We start from the raw sequence: 15694 nt of genomic DNA on the forward strand, positions 1-15694 counted from the left end.
TGGCCATGTTCTGTAATAATCTCTACCCGGCACAGCCAGAAGAGGACTGGCCACCCCTCATAGCCTGGTTCCTCTCTAGGTTTCTTCCTAGGTTCTGGCCTTTCTAAGGGAGTTTTTCCTAGCCACCGTGCTTCTACACCTGCCTTGCTTGCTGTTTGGGGTTTCAGGCTGGGTTTCTGTACAGCACTTTGTGACATCAGCTGATGTAAGAAGGGCTTTGTAAATAAATTTGATTGATTGATGGCCATCTTAAAGCATGTGGGGACAGCAGACTGGGATAGGGAGAGATTGAATATGTCCGTAAACACACCAGCCAGCTGGTTTGTGCATGCTCTGAAGACTCAGCTAGGGATGCCGTCTGGGCCGGCAGCCTTGCGAGGGTTAACACGTTTAAATGTCTCTCTCATCACAATAGCTGCAGGACGTCCGGCCGAGCTGGACCCGCCCTCGCTGGGGAGTGAACCCTTTACGCATTGCAGTGGAAGCCCAGCTAGGCAGACAGGCAGGCAGTCACACCTACTCCAGAGACCACAGAGTGCAGTTGATTGACACTAATATCAAAGCAAACGTGCCCTCCTCCTCGGCTCTGCTCTACTTCAGGAAAAGCACATAGAGACAGAGAGAGAGGTGTCCTTCAGCTCTGCACAGATGAGGGGAATTGAACTAAGAATATCATAGGGAGTGTGATAGTACGAAAATGAATGCGTGCACTACTGTAAGTCGCTATGGATAAGAGCATCTGCAAAATGACTCAAATGTATATGTGAAATGCATGAAATGTACAATTGATTAATATTTCTCAGAGTGTAATGATACTGAAAACACTACAGGCCCCCACAACATTTTTCCACAATGTCAAATATCCTTTACTGATAATCGGAGCTTTTTACACAGGACTAAAAGCAACGTTTCTCACATAGCCAACCACTGTGTTAGCAGTCAATTAGTGAAACGGTTCAATCTCTTCCTCTCCTCCAACGTTCTCCAATACAGCTCAATGGAACTCCTAGAACCCTCCTCTCTGGTGTGAGTTCCGTAACGGAGTGATGTCATTTTTACAGCACACGAGGGTTCTATATAGAGAATGATGGATGTTTCTACCGGACACAGTCCCAGTGTCTTGATGAATGAATGGATTCTATGACAGCCCTTCTTCTAACCCTCTACTGCAGTCAGTTATTAGTATAGCTGCCTGGCTCTAAAGACAAACAGTGGGGCTTGGTATATAGGCACTAGCACTAGGCAGTGGGGCGCAGGCAGCATGTCAAGCACGCCAAGACGAAGTCACCCTTGCAGGGGCTGTTAAATAATGCAAATGTTGTTTCAGAGAGAGAGGGAGGGAGGGAGAGAGAGAGAGAGAAGTGAAGAGGGGGAGATTGAAGAGATTGAGGGAGAAAGGGGGAGAGACCGAGAGATGGGGAGAGAATGAGAGTGAAAGAGAGACAGAGAGAGGGAGGGGGCATGGGGGGGAGACAGGGAGGGAGGGAGATAGAGAGAAGTGAAGAGGGGGAGATTGAAGAGATTGAGGGAGAAAGGGGGAGAGACCGAGAGATGGGGAGAGAATGAGAGTGAAAGAGAGACAGAGAGAGAGGGGGGGGGCATGGGGGGGAGACAGAGAGGGAGGGAGATAGAAGGGGGAGAGGCTGAGATAAGTGTGTGTGAGAGAGAGATTGAAAAGAAAGATAGAAAAATAAAAAGAGAGAGAAAGAGGGGGAGAGAGAGGAAGAGAGATTGAGGGAGCAGATAGGAGATGGCAGATTAATAGTTAACTCATACAGCAGCTTCTGGGCATGTGCAGTGTTTTAGGAAACCTGTTTCTCCTCTCTATAGGGTTATTTAGGAGACCTGTTTCTCCTCTCTATAGGGTTATTTAGGAGACCTGTTTCTCCTCTCTATGGGGTTATTTAGGAGACCTGTTTCTCCTCTCTATGGGGTTATTTAGGAGACCTGTTTCTCCTCTCTATGGGGTTATTTAGGAGACCTGTTTCTCCTCTCTATGGGGTTATTTAGGAGACCTGTTTCTCCTCTCTATGGGGTTATTTAGGAGACCTGTTTCTCCTCTCTATGGGGTTATTTAGGAGACCTGTTTCTCCTCTCTATGGGGTTATTTAGGAGACCTGTTTCTCCTCTCTATGGGGTTATTTAGGAGACCTGTTTCTCCTCTCTATGGGGTTATTTAGGAGACCTGTTTCTCCTCTCTATGGGGTTATTTAGGAGACCTGTTTCTCCTCTCTATGGGGTTATTTAGGAGACCTGTTTCTCCTCTCTATGGGGTTATTTAGGGGACCTGTTTCTCCTCTCTATGGGGTTATTTAGGGGACCTGTTTCTCCTCTCTATGGGGTTATTTAGGAGACCTGTTTCTCCTCTCTATGGGGTTATTTAGGGGACCTGTTTCTCCTCTCTATGGGGTTATTTAGGAGACCTGTTTCTCCTCTCTATAGGGTTATTTAGCTTTTTTGTATATTTTTCTTATTTTCTGTTAGATTTTTCTGTCCATGTTCTCCCTTGAAAAATGGGATAGCCTGGTAAAATAAAGGTAAAATAAAACGTTTAGTAACCTTGTCTGGTTGTCTTAAGCTCAATTAGCGTAATTGAAATTAGATGCACCAATGCATCAAAATGAATTGTCATGCATTTGACTTATAAACTGGATGGTTTCAAATAACCGACTACAGACAATAGAAAGGAAAAACACGCTTGTTGACCCTGTGTATCCCTTTCGGGATGTGGAATTAATGTACCAAACCAAACCCCATGTATCAACACAAAGAAGAAACACTTATTCAGTTTCAGATAAGAGTAGGATAAAGGTAAGGTGAAGAAATGGTTTTATGATATTTTAAATAGTTTTTCTGAGCAGCTTTGGAGCCTGCTGGGGAATATAAATGAAAAGGGTTGTTTTTTTTCAACTGCCATCCATTCGCTGTATTTGACAGTGGCTTTTAAGCATGAACCAAATTCGCACTGGTCTCATATAGTGTTGTTTTCATGCAGGTTTACACAGTCACATTGACTGGATGAAAATACAGTGAAATTACCATTACTGGTAAATGTCGGGTTAATTGGATGCTTGACAAGAACATGATCTTGTTTTATATTTCGTTTTATATTGGATATTCGGTGGAAATTCGTTTTTTAATTTTTTTTATCTCGACAATAGCTTTTGAACCAAGCATGCCATGAATATGAAAATGTTATATTCCGAATCAGTGGTGGATAGAGAACAATCCACGCCTTTTTTGTTTATAAAATAAATAAATATATCAATTTCGGATTTCCAGCGTTGAAAACCGCTTATCCAGCAGCATTTCACCCTGCATTCCAATGCTGGCTTGTCTCTGAAGCTAAGCAGGGTCGGTTCTGGTCACCCCTGGATGGGAGACCAGATGCTGCTGGAAGTGGTGTTGGAGGGCCAGACTTCCCTCTGGTCTAAGGAGATCTCAATGTCACCGTGAAGGGGAAATTGTCCTGCGTAGGGAGCCGTCTTTTAGGTGGGACATTAAACAAGAGTCCTGTCTCTCTGTGGTCATTAAAAATCCCATGGCACTTATTGTAAGAGTAGGGGTGATAACCCCGGTGTCATGACTAAATTACCAACCTGGCCCCATTCCATCATGGCCACTTAATCATCCCCCTTATTCCTAATTGGCATATATCACTCCTCACCTCTCTAGCTGATGTGTGGTGAGCGTTCTGGCACAAAAATGGTCGCCGTGCATCACCCAAGTGGGTGCTACACATTGATGGTGGATGAGGTGTTTCCCCCAACTATGTAAAGCGCTGTGACATATCCATTCCAATGAATTAACGAGCTACTGAAATGGTGCATGACGTGAGTAACCTACAGAAGCCTACGTAAGCTGAAGTGTGCATTCACCCTACCTGCGAAAACATTTAGGTCAGACTTTTGAAGATAGATTTACCAGAGAGTTTATATATAGCTAATCTGGGGTATCTAAGTGGAAGTTTGCCAAACAGTGTAACCTAGTAGCCAAATCTTGTGTAATAGGGGCAGCAGACGTTTTGCAGTAGGTTTTTGTCAGTGAAGGCGTGGGACGTTTGGGAGAAGGTTGGTCGAACTCCATGTGATTACCCTCCTCTCCTCATCATCAGACAGCAACTGCAGTTCCCTCCTCTGACGCGCGTGCAGTCGTTGTGCAGAAGCCAGGAAGACGGTGGGAAATACAGCAGGGATGCTCAAAGTGAGCATCTAAGGATCTCCACACCTTCTTCATTTCGCGACAACTTCCATATTTTGCCAGGATAACGTTGCTATTTTGAGAGATCCAAGGCGCTCGGAAAGGTAATCGCATGTCCCGATCGCAAGCCACAAGAGATGTTGATGTTGTGGGACGAATTGGGAGCTGTCCCCCAAAAATGGTGCTGAAATCGCTCCGCGCTCGAGAAAGGAAGTGATTTTTGCTGTTGCTTTTGTAGCTGTGTGTGGGTTCAGACAAGGTTATGTGTCGGGAATATAAAAAATATCTATTTTTAAACGTGATCGTAGGCCCGATTCATTTCAAATTAGCCAGGGTTGGGATTATGATTAGCCTACCTGGGACGTCGTAGGCTACAACTCGCGGTGCATTTGGGTTTTGAACCATATGACTGAATCAGGACAATTGAAAGTTTGACATTGAACGCGGATTATGGGCTCGAGGAATTGATTAGCCTTATATATTTCCCCTGATCAAATGAACCCTGTTATCGGCATTGGTGTGCTATATCTTGTCTGGTAGCCTATGCTTACATGAGGCTGCTCCTTCCCATTTGAAGTACAGTATAGGAAAGCTACTTGGCCCCATGAAACGTACTAGGCTACGCTATTGCAGGTTGCCAACGTTGGGCCGGTTATTTACGACACCTGTGCCGTCAATATATAGCCTTTTCACAAAATATGTCACAAGAAAACCGCTCTAAATTGACCTTTTTTCTGACCTTCACGGGAATCCACGGGAATCAACCCCGTCAGAGTAAATTCCTAAAATAGAGTGGTTTATACATTTGAGGTTAGCATTACCCGGAGGAGGTGTAGCCAACAACGCATCTTGTTTGTAAACCACAACACCATTCACTTTGCAAACTAAAAAAAGGGAGCATACACACGGTCATTGATAGAGAAAGTTAGTTATGGGTCAGTATAACCACTCAACCTCTACTGTCTTCATTTCGAAGGTTTCTTTCTTCTGGCACCTGGGCAGCATCTGTCCTGTCTGACGTGAAACTGTCAATCTGAGGGGAGGCAAGACTTAAAGCATCATCATGAATTTTGTAATGAAGGCAGCTATGGGAGGTAAGTTGATGAACGTGTTGCACCATTACCAGAGTCGTGTCGGACACTCGAAGGCAATGCAGCATATACTGTACACGGGATGGGATGGGAAAGGACATTACGTGTGACATTCTTTCAATTCTATGAACTATTTCTAAGTTAATGAATAGGTATATAGTTATAAGCTATATCCATAACATATTATTTAGACTTATATTGTCCCTTTATCATTATATGGGTATGGACAAAACTGATGTGGACTATATTATTTAAAAAAATGTTAAGGTCAAACTTGATAAGTGAACACTTAGTGTAGAGAAATATAATATTGTACATCTGTGGTACTTTTTCATCATATTTGCTGGGGTCTTCTGCATTGTTAGGGGCTTCTGCTGCACTGGCTGAGCAGCCTATAGAAATGGTGTGTGGGAGTCGAGATTGCGAGAGGTAGCCTACATTCCTCATTGAAATGCAGGACCAACCACCAACTTCTGCATAGCCCCGTGCTCTCTCCAGTCTCCATGATACGAATCCTTAAACAAGCAGTAGCATTGCCCCTTTTCACATACCAGCATTAAAGTGTTTGACTGTAGATGCACACAGCTACGCACTATTCTACTTTACACTCATGTAATCTGGCCTGTTATCTATTTGTATATCAACCTAGTCATTTTGTATTGATTTAACTCATTCAGGCGTGACTAAATTCATTTCTCTTACAGTTAACTTTGAGATACCTGTCACAAATATAATGTGGATTGTCAGCCAATACATTTAAACAAACGACTTGAACAACAGAGGCTGAATGCAGAGGAACGGTCATGACAGTAAAGCATAAGGGATGAACTTAACCTTCTCAACAGACACATCAATGAATTAAATACACCAGTCAGTAAATAATCATTTAAGAACACAACATAATCAACAACTAATTATTATTGTGTTTTAAATATATATAAATGCATTTATCCACAAATCTCATCTCTGATTTCCATATATCTGAACTCTTATTACGTCCCTGCTCGATGTCTATGTCACCTGACAGAAAAAAGCAATTTCACACTGACAATCAAGCTCCAGGTAGCTGGTGTCAGACGCCTGTCAGAATCCACCACACTGACTCCATCACCCAGTGTGTTTCCCAAATGGCACCCTATTCTCTACGTATAGTACACTGCTTTTGACCAGGACCATATGGTAATAGGCTACCATTTCAGACGCATCCCCATTCTACTGCTGCTTGCGGTGTGCACTTGCACCGTTCCCATCATGGATTGATGTGCTGCATTCGGATTTTGGCTGGAGAGAGTTTCCACCGTTGTAAAATCCACGACGGGATGTGATCATAGATCAGCACTCCTACTCTGGGACATTTTGTGAATACAGGCCGTGGATGCCCGAAACTGTATGAGTTGGATAGAGTGCAAGCTATTTTCTGATAGTGCACATACACTCAATGGAATCTAGGCCAAGGTGTGTCTCATTGCTGACTTGGCACAAGCCTGATCAGACCGAGACCCAGCGTGTCATCGTGACCGAGGCAGCAGCTCAAGATTCATCTGAGGAGGATCTAAACTTGAGCAAGACCAGTCTCAGACCGAGATCTAGTCCTTCAAATGAACCCCAAAACACTCAATCACATAGTGGAGCTCAATGGGAAACATTGAAATGGAAAGGAAAAAGGGAACATTGAAACACACAAGACTATGAAAGACTAACAGCCAATCTGAAAACAACCTCTTTTTCCTCTAGCACGCCTATTTCCCTTTTGGCGTCTGCCGATCGGAAGGGACCAGCTCTGATAGTTGTAAGATCCAGTATAACGGTGGGGCTTCAGTCCACCTAGACTTCCATTGAGCCTAGGGGAGAATCAGCCATATTTCTCCCCTCCAAGAAAACCTACAGTTTTATTGAGCCTGCAGGGAATCTATCCTGCTTGTGAAGGGTACTGTACTGCCGAGGGGCAACGAACAACACAGTGGAGGCCTATTTCCCTTTCCTCAACAGAAAATAGAACGGAGGCATCTTCAGATGCTCTTCTAGCTCGATAATTGACTGAAAGTCAAAGCTGATCTCATTATTCGAAAACACTTAGATGAGATTGTGTCAGAGAGAGGGTGCCCTCACTGCTTCCTGTATCTTCCCGACTCCCTCCCTCTGTACTGCAAAGCAAATAATTTTCCTGAGTGAGTGTGTGACCTTGAGTTCCTCCAGTGCACAGCCCAGAATCTATAAATAATGAATTCTACCCCAGCAATGTCAAAACGGTAGAGACAGTAGAACTGTAAAAGCCGAGGAGTGGGATGACGGGGGAAGAGGGGGAGGATGAAGAGGAGGAGGACGGAGAAGAGGGGGAGGAGGGAGAGCAAGATGGTTTATGAGATGATGCACAGTTACACAGTTTCATAAAAAGGGCCCTCTTTAATCCTTAATCTAATGTGCCCGACCACATAAAACACTTCTTCCTCTTCAAAGCACATGATGTGCAATGAAACAGAAAACACACAATGCAGTCATCATCAGAACATGCCACCAAGACCCAGCGCTGGCTATTTATAACTACTGCTCATATCAACTCACAATACAAACTCAGAGAGAGACACAGAGAGAGAGAAACAGAGAGACAGAGAGAGACAGACAGAGAGAGACTGACAGAGAGAGACTGACAGAGAGAGAGAGACTGACAGAGAGAGACTGACAGAGAGAGAGAGACAGACAGTGAGACAGAGACACAGATAGATAGAGAGAGAGAGACAGACAGACAGACAGAGAGACACAGAGAGACAGACAGAGAGAGAAAGACAGACAGAGCGAGAGAGAGAGAGACAGAGAGACAGAGAGTGAGAGAGGGGGGGGGGGGTCGTTGATGCTGCCTATTACTAAGCACAGCTGTTTAGTTTGAAACTGCTGATACTAACCTGGACTGGATATAGCCTGGTTAAACCAGATGGAACACTCTGCTGAGTGTACTCCCCAGTGAGTGTATGGTGTTCAGTTTGGTTTAACCAGGCTATATAACCTGGATTCTATCTGATCAGAGAGAGAATGTAGATTTACAGTCAGCTCTATAAGCCCTGACTAACCGACTACAGGAGCAGCAGTCTCCCTTTTCTCCCTTTCCCCCCTCTCTCTCTCTTTCTCTCTCTCTCTCCGTTTTGCTGCAGTTCTTTTTTATGCTGATGAGCAAGAAAAGGAAAAAAACAGACTAGCAGCTCGCTCCAGCGACACAACAGTCTCCTGGAATTCCCTCTTTCTAGCTCTCTCTCTCTCTTTCTCTCTCTCTCCCCGTCCCTCTCTCGCATGACCAAGCATGCAGTCGTGAGGCACAGTCGGGCAATACCTCGGACTGTAACGGTTCTGCTCATTTGGCGGAACGCTTCCGACTGTGACATAACATTTTTTTCCCCCCTGACATTCAGCATTCCTCTGTGTTGAAAAAAACAAATCTTGTGTTACGAATGGATGGATCCACAGGAGAACACGACATAGTTTCTCATTATATGAGGAACACCGAAACAGTTCATCTTGTTACATATTCTGTGCTGGGGGAAAAAATGACAAGAGTGCTACCTCCTTTAGTCCTGGGACCATGTCCTTGTACTCGTCCTTGTCCCAGTAATATAAAAAAAAAAAAAAACTCTAAAGTGACCACATCACTGATTGTAAGTCGCTGTAAGTCGATTGAAAGTTGCTCTGGATAATGTGTCTGTGACTAAAATGTGTGTAAATGTGGTCTGTTTGGGCCTACTCGACAACATGACAGTCTAAGTTAAAAGGAAGTAAGCAGACCTGTCTGACAGTTGTCAATGGCCGTGTCCGAGAGCATCAAACCATGATGCATTGTGGGTAAATGGTGACTGACTGATCGACAAAATAATAATGAGTAGTTGTTTATGACGCAAGGGGATTTGTCAGTCAGTCGGCTGCAATGTCGGCTGCAATGTCGAACAAGCCCTTTGTCTCTGTGTTACCCAGGAGGGCCACCTGATGTGGGCAAGATGATGGGAGGGGACAAAGAGGAGCCCGACCCCGATGCAGAGAAGAAAGAGGAAGAAAGACAAGAGGCTCTGAGGCAGCAGGAGGAGGAGAGGAAAGACAAATATGCAAAGATGGAGGTGGAAAGGGAGTCAATGCGACAAGGCATCAGAGACAAGGTAAATGAAATAATAAACAATACATGTGACGTTGAACAGTTATAAACACTACCTTTCTATCAACTGGCAATTTTAGTTCATGTTGGGCCCTGAGTTTTTCCTTTACCTCTTGACCTGAGCTGGAAAAACTCCCGGGCCCTAGTTCTTATTAAAAACACAGATCTGAAGCCGAAAAGTAAATTTACAAGGCCTATTTCACCCGTACTCTGTCAAGATGTTACAACACACAGCTTTGACCTAGTAAAGTAGCTTTGTTGGCTTATTGTACTTGTAGGCAGGTTGCTTAGGAGTCAAACCTTCTCAAACAGCCTAAATACACAAACAAACAAAAAACTTTGGAATTACTGTAAGGAAGTAAAAGTGAGTTTGGCCTGACGGTATAGAGCTGCTAGCTATCCTGTTTCCACACTGGCAGAGGCCCCAGTGAGAGCAGGGGTCAGCTAATGGAGCTGCAGTCGAGGCCACTGTTCACTCGCTTGACAGCATCGGGAGGACACTGGAGGATGCGTTCTTCTAAGACCTTGTTTTTTGGCTGCCCTCCAACGAAACCATTTTCCCTTCTCATGGCACGGCCCCCCATTTTTTGGGAAGTTTAGCACAGATTGTTTTCACTTTTAAAAACGTTTCATACACGACGCGGCTCGCTCGAGGCGCTCAGCAAAAATGTAAGCTCATTTTTAAATGAAAGAAAAGAGAAACTATTGTAAAATAATGTTTACTCATATCAGGCCACCGGAAGGACTACATTTCCCATGATGCAACGTGTTTAAAGCGGTGCTCCCCTTCAGCTGCCTAATGCACTGCTACTGCATGGTTGCTAGCGGAGGTTGCTATGTAACCACTAGCCACCACAGTGCAGGGAGATAACAGCTAGGGAATAGAGACTCTGAAAAGCAGAACGGCAGAGGCAGCCAAAGACAGGATGACCTCAGCCTTCCAGCCCCCTCCCCCCTATCCTCCATCCTTCCCCATCTCACCTCTCTCCTCTCCCTCATCCTCAAGGTCGCGCTCTCTCCTGAATTCTCCCAATGGACTATAATATCAAGGTTGATGTCTGCTTGGTAGCACTGCCCTACACTCTTAGAACAAGGGCTCCAAAAGGGTTCTTTGGTTGTCCCGATAGGAGAACCCTTTTTGGTTCCACGTATAACTATTTTGGGTTCCATGTAGAACCCTCTGTGGAAAGGGTTCTACATGGAACTCAAACGGGTTCTACCTAGAACCTAAAAGGTTCTACCTGAAATCAAGAAGGGTTCTTTAAAGTGTTCTCCTATGGGGACAGCCAAAGACCCTAGATGGCACTTTTTTTTTCTAAGAGTGTGGTAAAACACAAATAAAGACATCTTTATAAGAGACAGGGAGAGGCAGAGGAGAAGAGTTGGAACAGCTCTGTTTATGGAAGGAATAACAAAAATGTATCTTTTTTTGACAGATCCTAAAAATAACCCAAAAAAGCACAAAGGCGCTAGTAACAGCTGTGCACAATATGTCAGAGGGAGGAGAGTTGGGTTTCTGTTCTGAGAGATGCATTAATTATCACAGATTTGTGTTTTCACCCTCTCTGTCACACACGCACAAAACACTCTCTTACTTCCAACAGAGTGGGTGACATCACATCTCCAAGTTTCTGTTATTCAAGTTAGAAAATAGAGTTAGAAAATAGATTTTTGTAACATGTTATTACGTAGGTCTACCGTACAACAATGGCTCACACCACATTTGGTATTGAATCCTATCCTCAATTTCCTGTAATATATAGCCCTGGAATAGCCCCTATCCAGGGTTCCTCAGGGTGTGCAGTTTGGTGCAGTAATACACCTAAATCAAATAATCAAGGTCTTCAGTCTGGACCTTGCCTAGCTGAACTGCAGGGTTGGAACGAAAGCCTGCACTTCCCTCCCAGTAGTTCATTCAAAAACCTTCGGGGGATTTGCAGAAGATGTCCAAAAACAACATTCTGCTTGCGCAGTACAGAGAGCGAGTTTTAATACCTCTTTTCCATTTTGAGTTTATTTTCGTTGCACAAGATGACATGCCACGCATTCTCCTAGCACAGTGAGTGCACAAAGAATGTTATTCTGGTCCAACCCCAGAGGCCAGTTCCAGTCAGTGATTTTGATTGAATTACAGCTAACATGCAATCAGCATTGAGGTCACAGACCCCAGTAACGTGAGGCAGCATTACAGCATTAGAACAGAATGGGTGTGTTCGCGCGGTAAGCCTAACGAAGTCGGAGGAGGTGCATCTGCGATAGCCCGAAAGTCGGACAACTGTAGTGGTTTTCCAACTGCAAGGCAAAGATCAACATTGCAGTGTCAACATTGTTGCTATTGTTTGTTTCTTTTTAAAAATCTGTATAAATGTCGAAATAATATACCCCCATATCACACACACGCACACTGAAAACATAATGTTTGCACAATTAATTGGTTAGAGAGAGGTCTCAAATATCACTTTCATTTGTATCCCATGTAGCTTTAGAATCCTGGCAAAGTGGGTTCCTGTTTCAGTCAAATTTTGGGTAACGTTCACGTGGGTTAAAGAAAAACACCTGTCACGTAAGTTGAAAGAAGCGGACCAATGCGCAGCGTACATAGAGTTCCACATGTTTATTTAAATGAAACTCACCAACAAAACAATAAACAGCAACGAAACGTGACGTCTGGAGTGCTCACAGGCACTACACAAAAACAAGATCCCACAATCTAAGATGGGAAAAAGGGCTGCCTAAGTATGATCTCCAATCAGAGACAACGATAAGCAGCTGCCTCTGATTGGGAACCATACTAGGCCAACAAAGAAATAGAAACATAGATTTGCCCACCCAAGTCACACCCTGACCTAACCAAATAGAGAATAAAAAAGGCTCTCTATGGTCAGGGCATGACAACACCCTAATGATTGGTTGACAAATAGTGCCTCCCACAATGCAGGTGATGGCTGCATGGTGCAGTTGGTGAGAAGGTGACTTCATAAAAAACTGCATGAGCTTTTACCAGTAGTTTACCAGTAAAAAAAACATATTACAACAGATGTGATAATTGCGTTGTTTGCTCTATAACCCATACGATCATATACCACCGGGATATGCAATAAGGTTGTGACAACAAAAAGACAAGTCACACAGTGGCGGAATAAATTCAACTACACACGTTTGTTTCATCACAAAACCTGTCCAGTGAAGCCCACAAAGCAAATATTACATACACACAGTTATCTCCTGCTGTTTATCTACTGCATACACACAGTTATCTCCTGATGTTTATCTCCTGCATACAAACAGTTATCTCCTGCTGTTTATCTCCTGCATACAAGCAGTTATCTCCTGCTATTTATCTCCTGCATACAAACAGTTATCTCCTGCTGTTTATCTCCTGCATACACACAGTTATCTCCTGCAGCATGGTCAAGCAAGTTAATGTTTGACAGTTTACTAAACAACTACTGATTTAGAAGCACAGAGTTACAGCAAGTCAGCACAAAGACAACAGGAACACAGCTATTCCAGCACCATTTCAACTTAAACAACATCATGTGGCTGTCCATGGTACTGATTTCTGTGTGTGTGTCTGTGTGTGCGTGCACAAGTAAAACCCTTTTTTTATTACTCACCCTTCTTGTAGACTAGTTGAACACCAATGCCATCATCCTCTCTTTCATGTTGGCAAAACGGTCTATGGCTCTGTCATACAGCACACTTTTAGTTTTTGTTGTCATAGCCTACATAGCTAAAATGCTTGCTAGCCTGACTTCCTCGCATGGGCAACAATGAACCAGCTAAGTTAGCTAGCTAGTTAACGTGAGACTACTAAGCTACATTTAGACTCATATTGAACTGCAATCGTCTCAGGCCAGTGGTACATTAATTTATGGTTAGATTTGAATCGCCTTCATAATTATTGGCCTGTGCAGAGAATTAAGTCAAAACCACAAGTCAAAATTCCCATCTCCATCCATGGCTTAGGAAAGGGCCAATTTAGCAAGCTAGCTACTGCAGGACATCAACACAAGCAGACCAGAAACAGACACGTTTTTCTGAAAATTGTGTTTTTTGATTGGTCTGAAGCCAAATCCAAACTGGCCTCCCTTGCAGGGTGTTTCGCTGCACCAGGATAACCCTGATTGGGTAATTATTTTATAATTGTTTGATCAAGGGTGGCCAAATGCTTGCTGGCATCAATCAATCAAATTCTACAAAGACAACATGTTATACTCTTTTGGTCCAGACAGTATCAGATACATGGAATACACATACTGAGGCCGAGAGAGGGGCGCTGTTTCCCTCTCTCGGTTGATTTCTCCAGTGAGATTTAGCAATTTACGAATTGACAGAGAATTATGAAAACACAGAGACAAAAAATGTATTCTTTTATAAATTGGATTTTTCTTATTGGTCAAATATTTGGGGACGCCTGGCTTCCCTTGGCATCCGTTAATACACGCCTTTGGTCAAATCTTTTTTGTAAAGTTCATGCAATCGTCGACATCTAGTCGCAAGTCAGTACATTTTCATAACCATAATGCAACACACTTTGAAAGGCAGTGACCAACGATGATCACCGATTTAACAAAATAATTATTTACTTTATTATGTCATTAAAAGAGGGAGACAATTCCTGTATCACTCCCCACCTCCCTCCTAACCACGTGGCGTTCATAAGAAGTGTATTTTCGGGGGTTAATGTTATTATAACGTTAAAACAATAATATTAACAATAATATTAACGTTATTGTAATGCTAGTATCATGTTGTTTTCCCAGTACGGAATTAAGAAGAGGGAGGAGGCTGAGGCCGAGGCCCAGGCTGCTATGGAGCAGTCTGCAGAGGGCAGTCTGACCCGTCCCAAATCGTCCGTGCCCAAAGGCTGCGGAGACGATGATGACGAAGAGGAAAGCATCATGGACACGGTCATGAAATACCTCCCTGGTCCTCTCCAAGACATGCTGAAGAAGTAGCCGAGCAACAACGTTGTTGGAGTTAAATTAGGTTGTTACGGTATCTTCTAGGTGAGAGTTTTAGATTACTTTTCTGCCCCCCCTGCAGCGAAGAGTTAGCACCGGAAATAAAAAAATAAAAACATTCCTCGCTTCACCTGTTTAGGTTGGTTGGAAAAAAATGATACATGAAAAATAATCATACCGTGCGTCTGTCTAAAAACAAAAACATCAGAGAATAACACTATAAGCCATATTTTATCTTTATAGGACGTTTGAAGAATCATATCATGATGTTAGTGTAATGTTTGGTTTTGTCTATGAGGTTTATGTGAAAATGTTTGCACACACGTAAGTACGTATATATGTCCACATACGGTGTCGTCATGTCTAGCCCGGTGTAGCCATACGGTCATGGCGTAGGTCTAAACTCAATTTTATATTCAAATTCTGTGTACCTTATGTCTTTGCATGCCATTTGTCAAGTCAAGTTGTGAATATGTACAATATCCTTTTTCCTCTCTTAGTCACGCAAAAATATATGGCAATAACTCTGATTTTGAATGTGGTTAAATTATCATAAGGTATGATGTAATAATGGTTATAAAATGCATTCAGGAATTTCATTTACAGTTTTTGGACGGGGAGGATGACCATGGGGTAGCAGTACCACTTAAAACGTTATGCTTCGACATTAAACCGGAATTAAACAACAGCGCTATCAGGATTTGCTATAACATTTATTTATTTTTAAATCATGATTTCTAAAGCTATTACAAAATCTGTGTTGACTGGAGGGCTAGCTTTTCCATCACCTGAATAAAAAGGGAAATCTGTTGTTTTCCCACTGGACTGCCAGAAGGTTGGTCAAAGTCGGGAATTTGCGAAGAACTGTTAAAGAATGAGGGTAATAATGCTTGATAATTCTGTTGTAATTGGTTGTGGGTTGGTTGTAAGAATGTTATGTTGGTAATCAGAATGGAATGCTATCAGCAATAAAGGACCATCATGTATGTTCTGCTTGAGAATGAATAAAACTGGTTCACAGACACAATGGTTGTTTTTTTCCCAATGCTCTGGGAGGTATGTGTTGTTCTTTAGAGAAATTAAACACATTATTTTGAGAGGGATAGGTTATTTTACAATAAATATTAACATTGGATGCAACTAAAAAAGGTATCAATATTTGGGTATTCAAGCAGGAAATATCAAGTCCGCCACCAATCCAAAGGGACCAAAGCTTCTTACTTTGGCAGCAGCGGTTGATCCCGCAATGGCACAAGTCTCATTGGGGTTCTGGCTGACTGGAACTATGTAGTTCTCTCAACCTT

The 15694-nt window shown here is 43.1% G+C and overlaps 1 protein-coding gene across 1 annotated transcript; it reads left to right on the plus strand.

Moving 5' to 3' along the window:
* Window positions 1-3840: 3840 nt before the first annotated feature.
* On the plus strand, window positions 3841-15417 carry LOC139579085 (complexin-1-like). The gene is made up of 4 exons (XM_071407336.1): window positions 3841-4304; window positions 5177-5294; window positions 9249-9427; window positions 14190-15417. The coding sequence occupies exons 2-4, from the start codon at window positions 5264-5266 to the stop codon at window positions 14382-14384; spliced, it is 405 nt and encodes a 134-aa protein (XP_071263437.1). The 5' UTR covers window positions 3841-4304; window positions 5177-5263; the 3' UTR covers window positions 14385-15417.
* Window positions 15418-15694: the final 277 nt, after the last annotated feature.

The sequence above is a fragment of the Salvelinus alpinus genome, chromosome 6, assembly GCF_045679555.1.
Source record: "Salvelinus alpinus chromosome 6, SLU_Salpinus.1, whole genome shotgun sequence".
Lineage (NCBI taxonomy): Eukaryota > Metazoa > Chordata > Actinopteri > Salmoniformes > Salmonidae > Salvelinus > Salvelinus alpinus.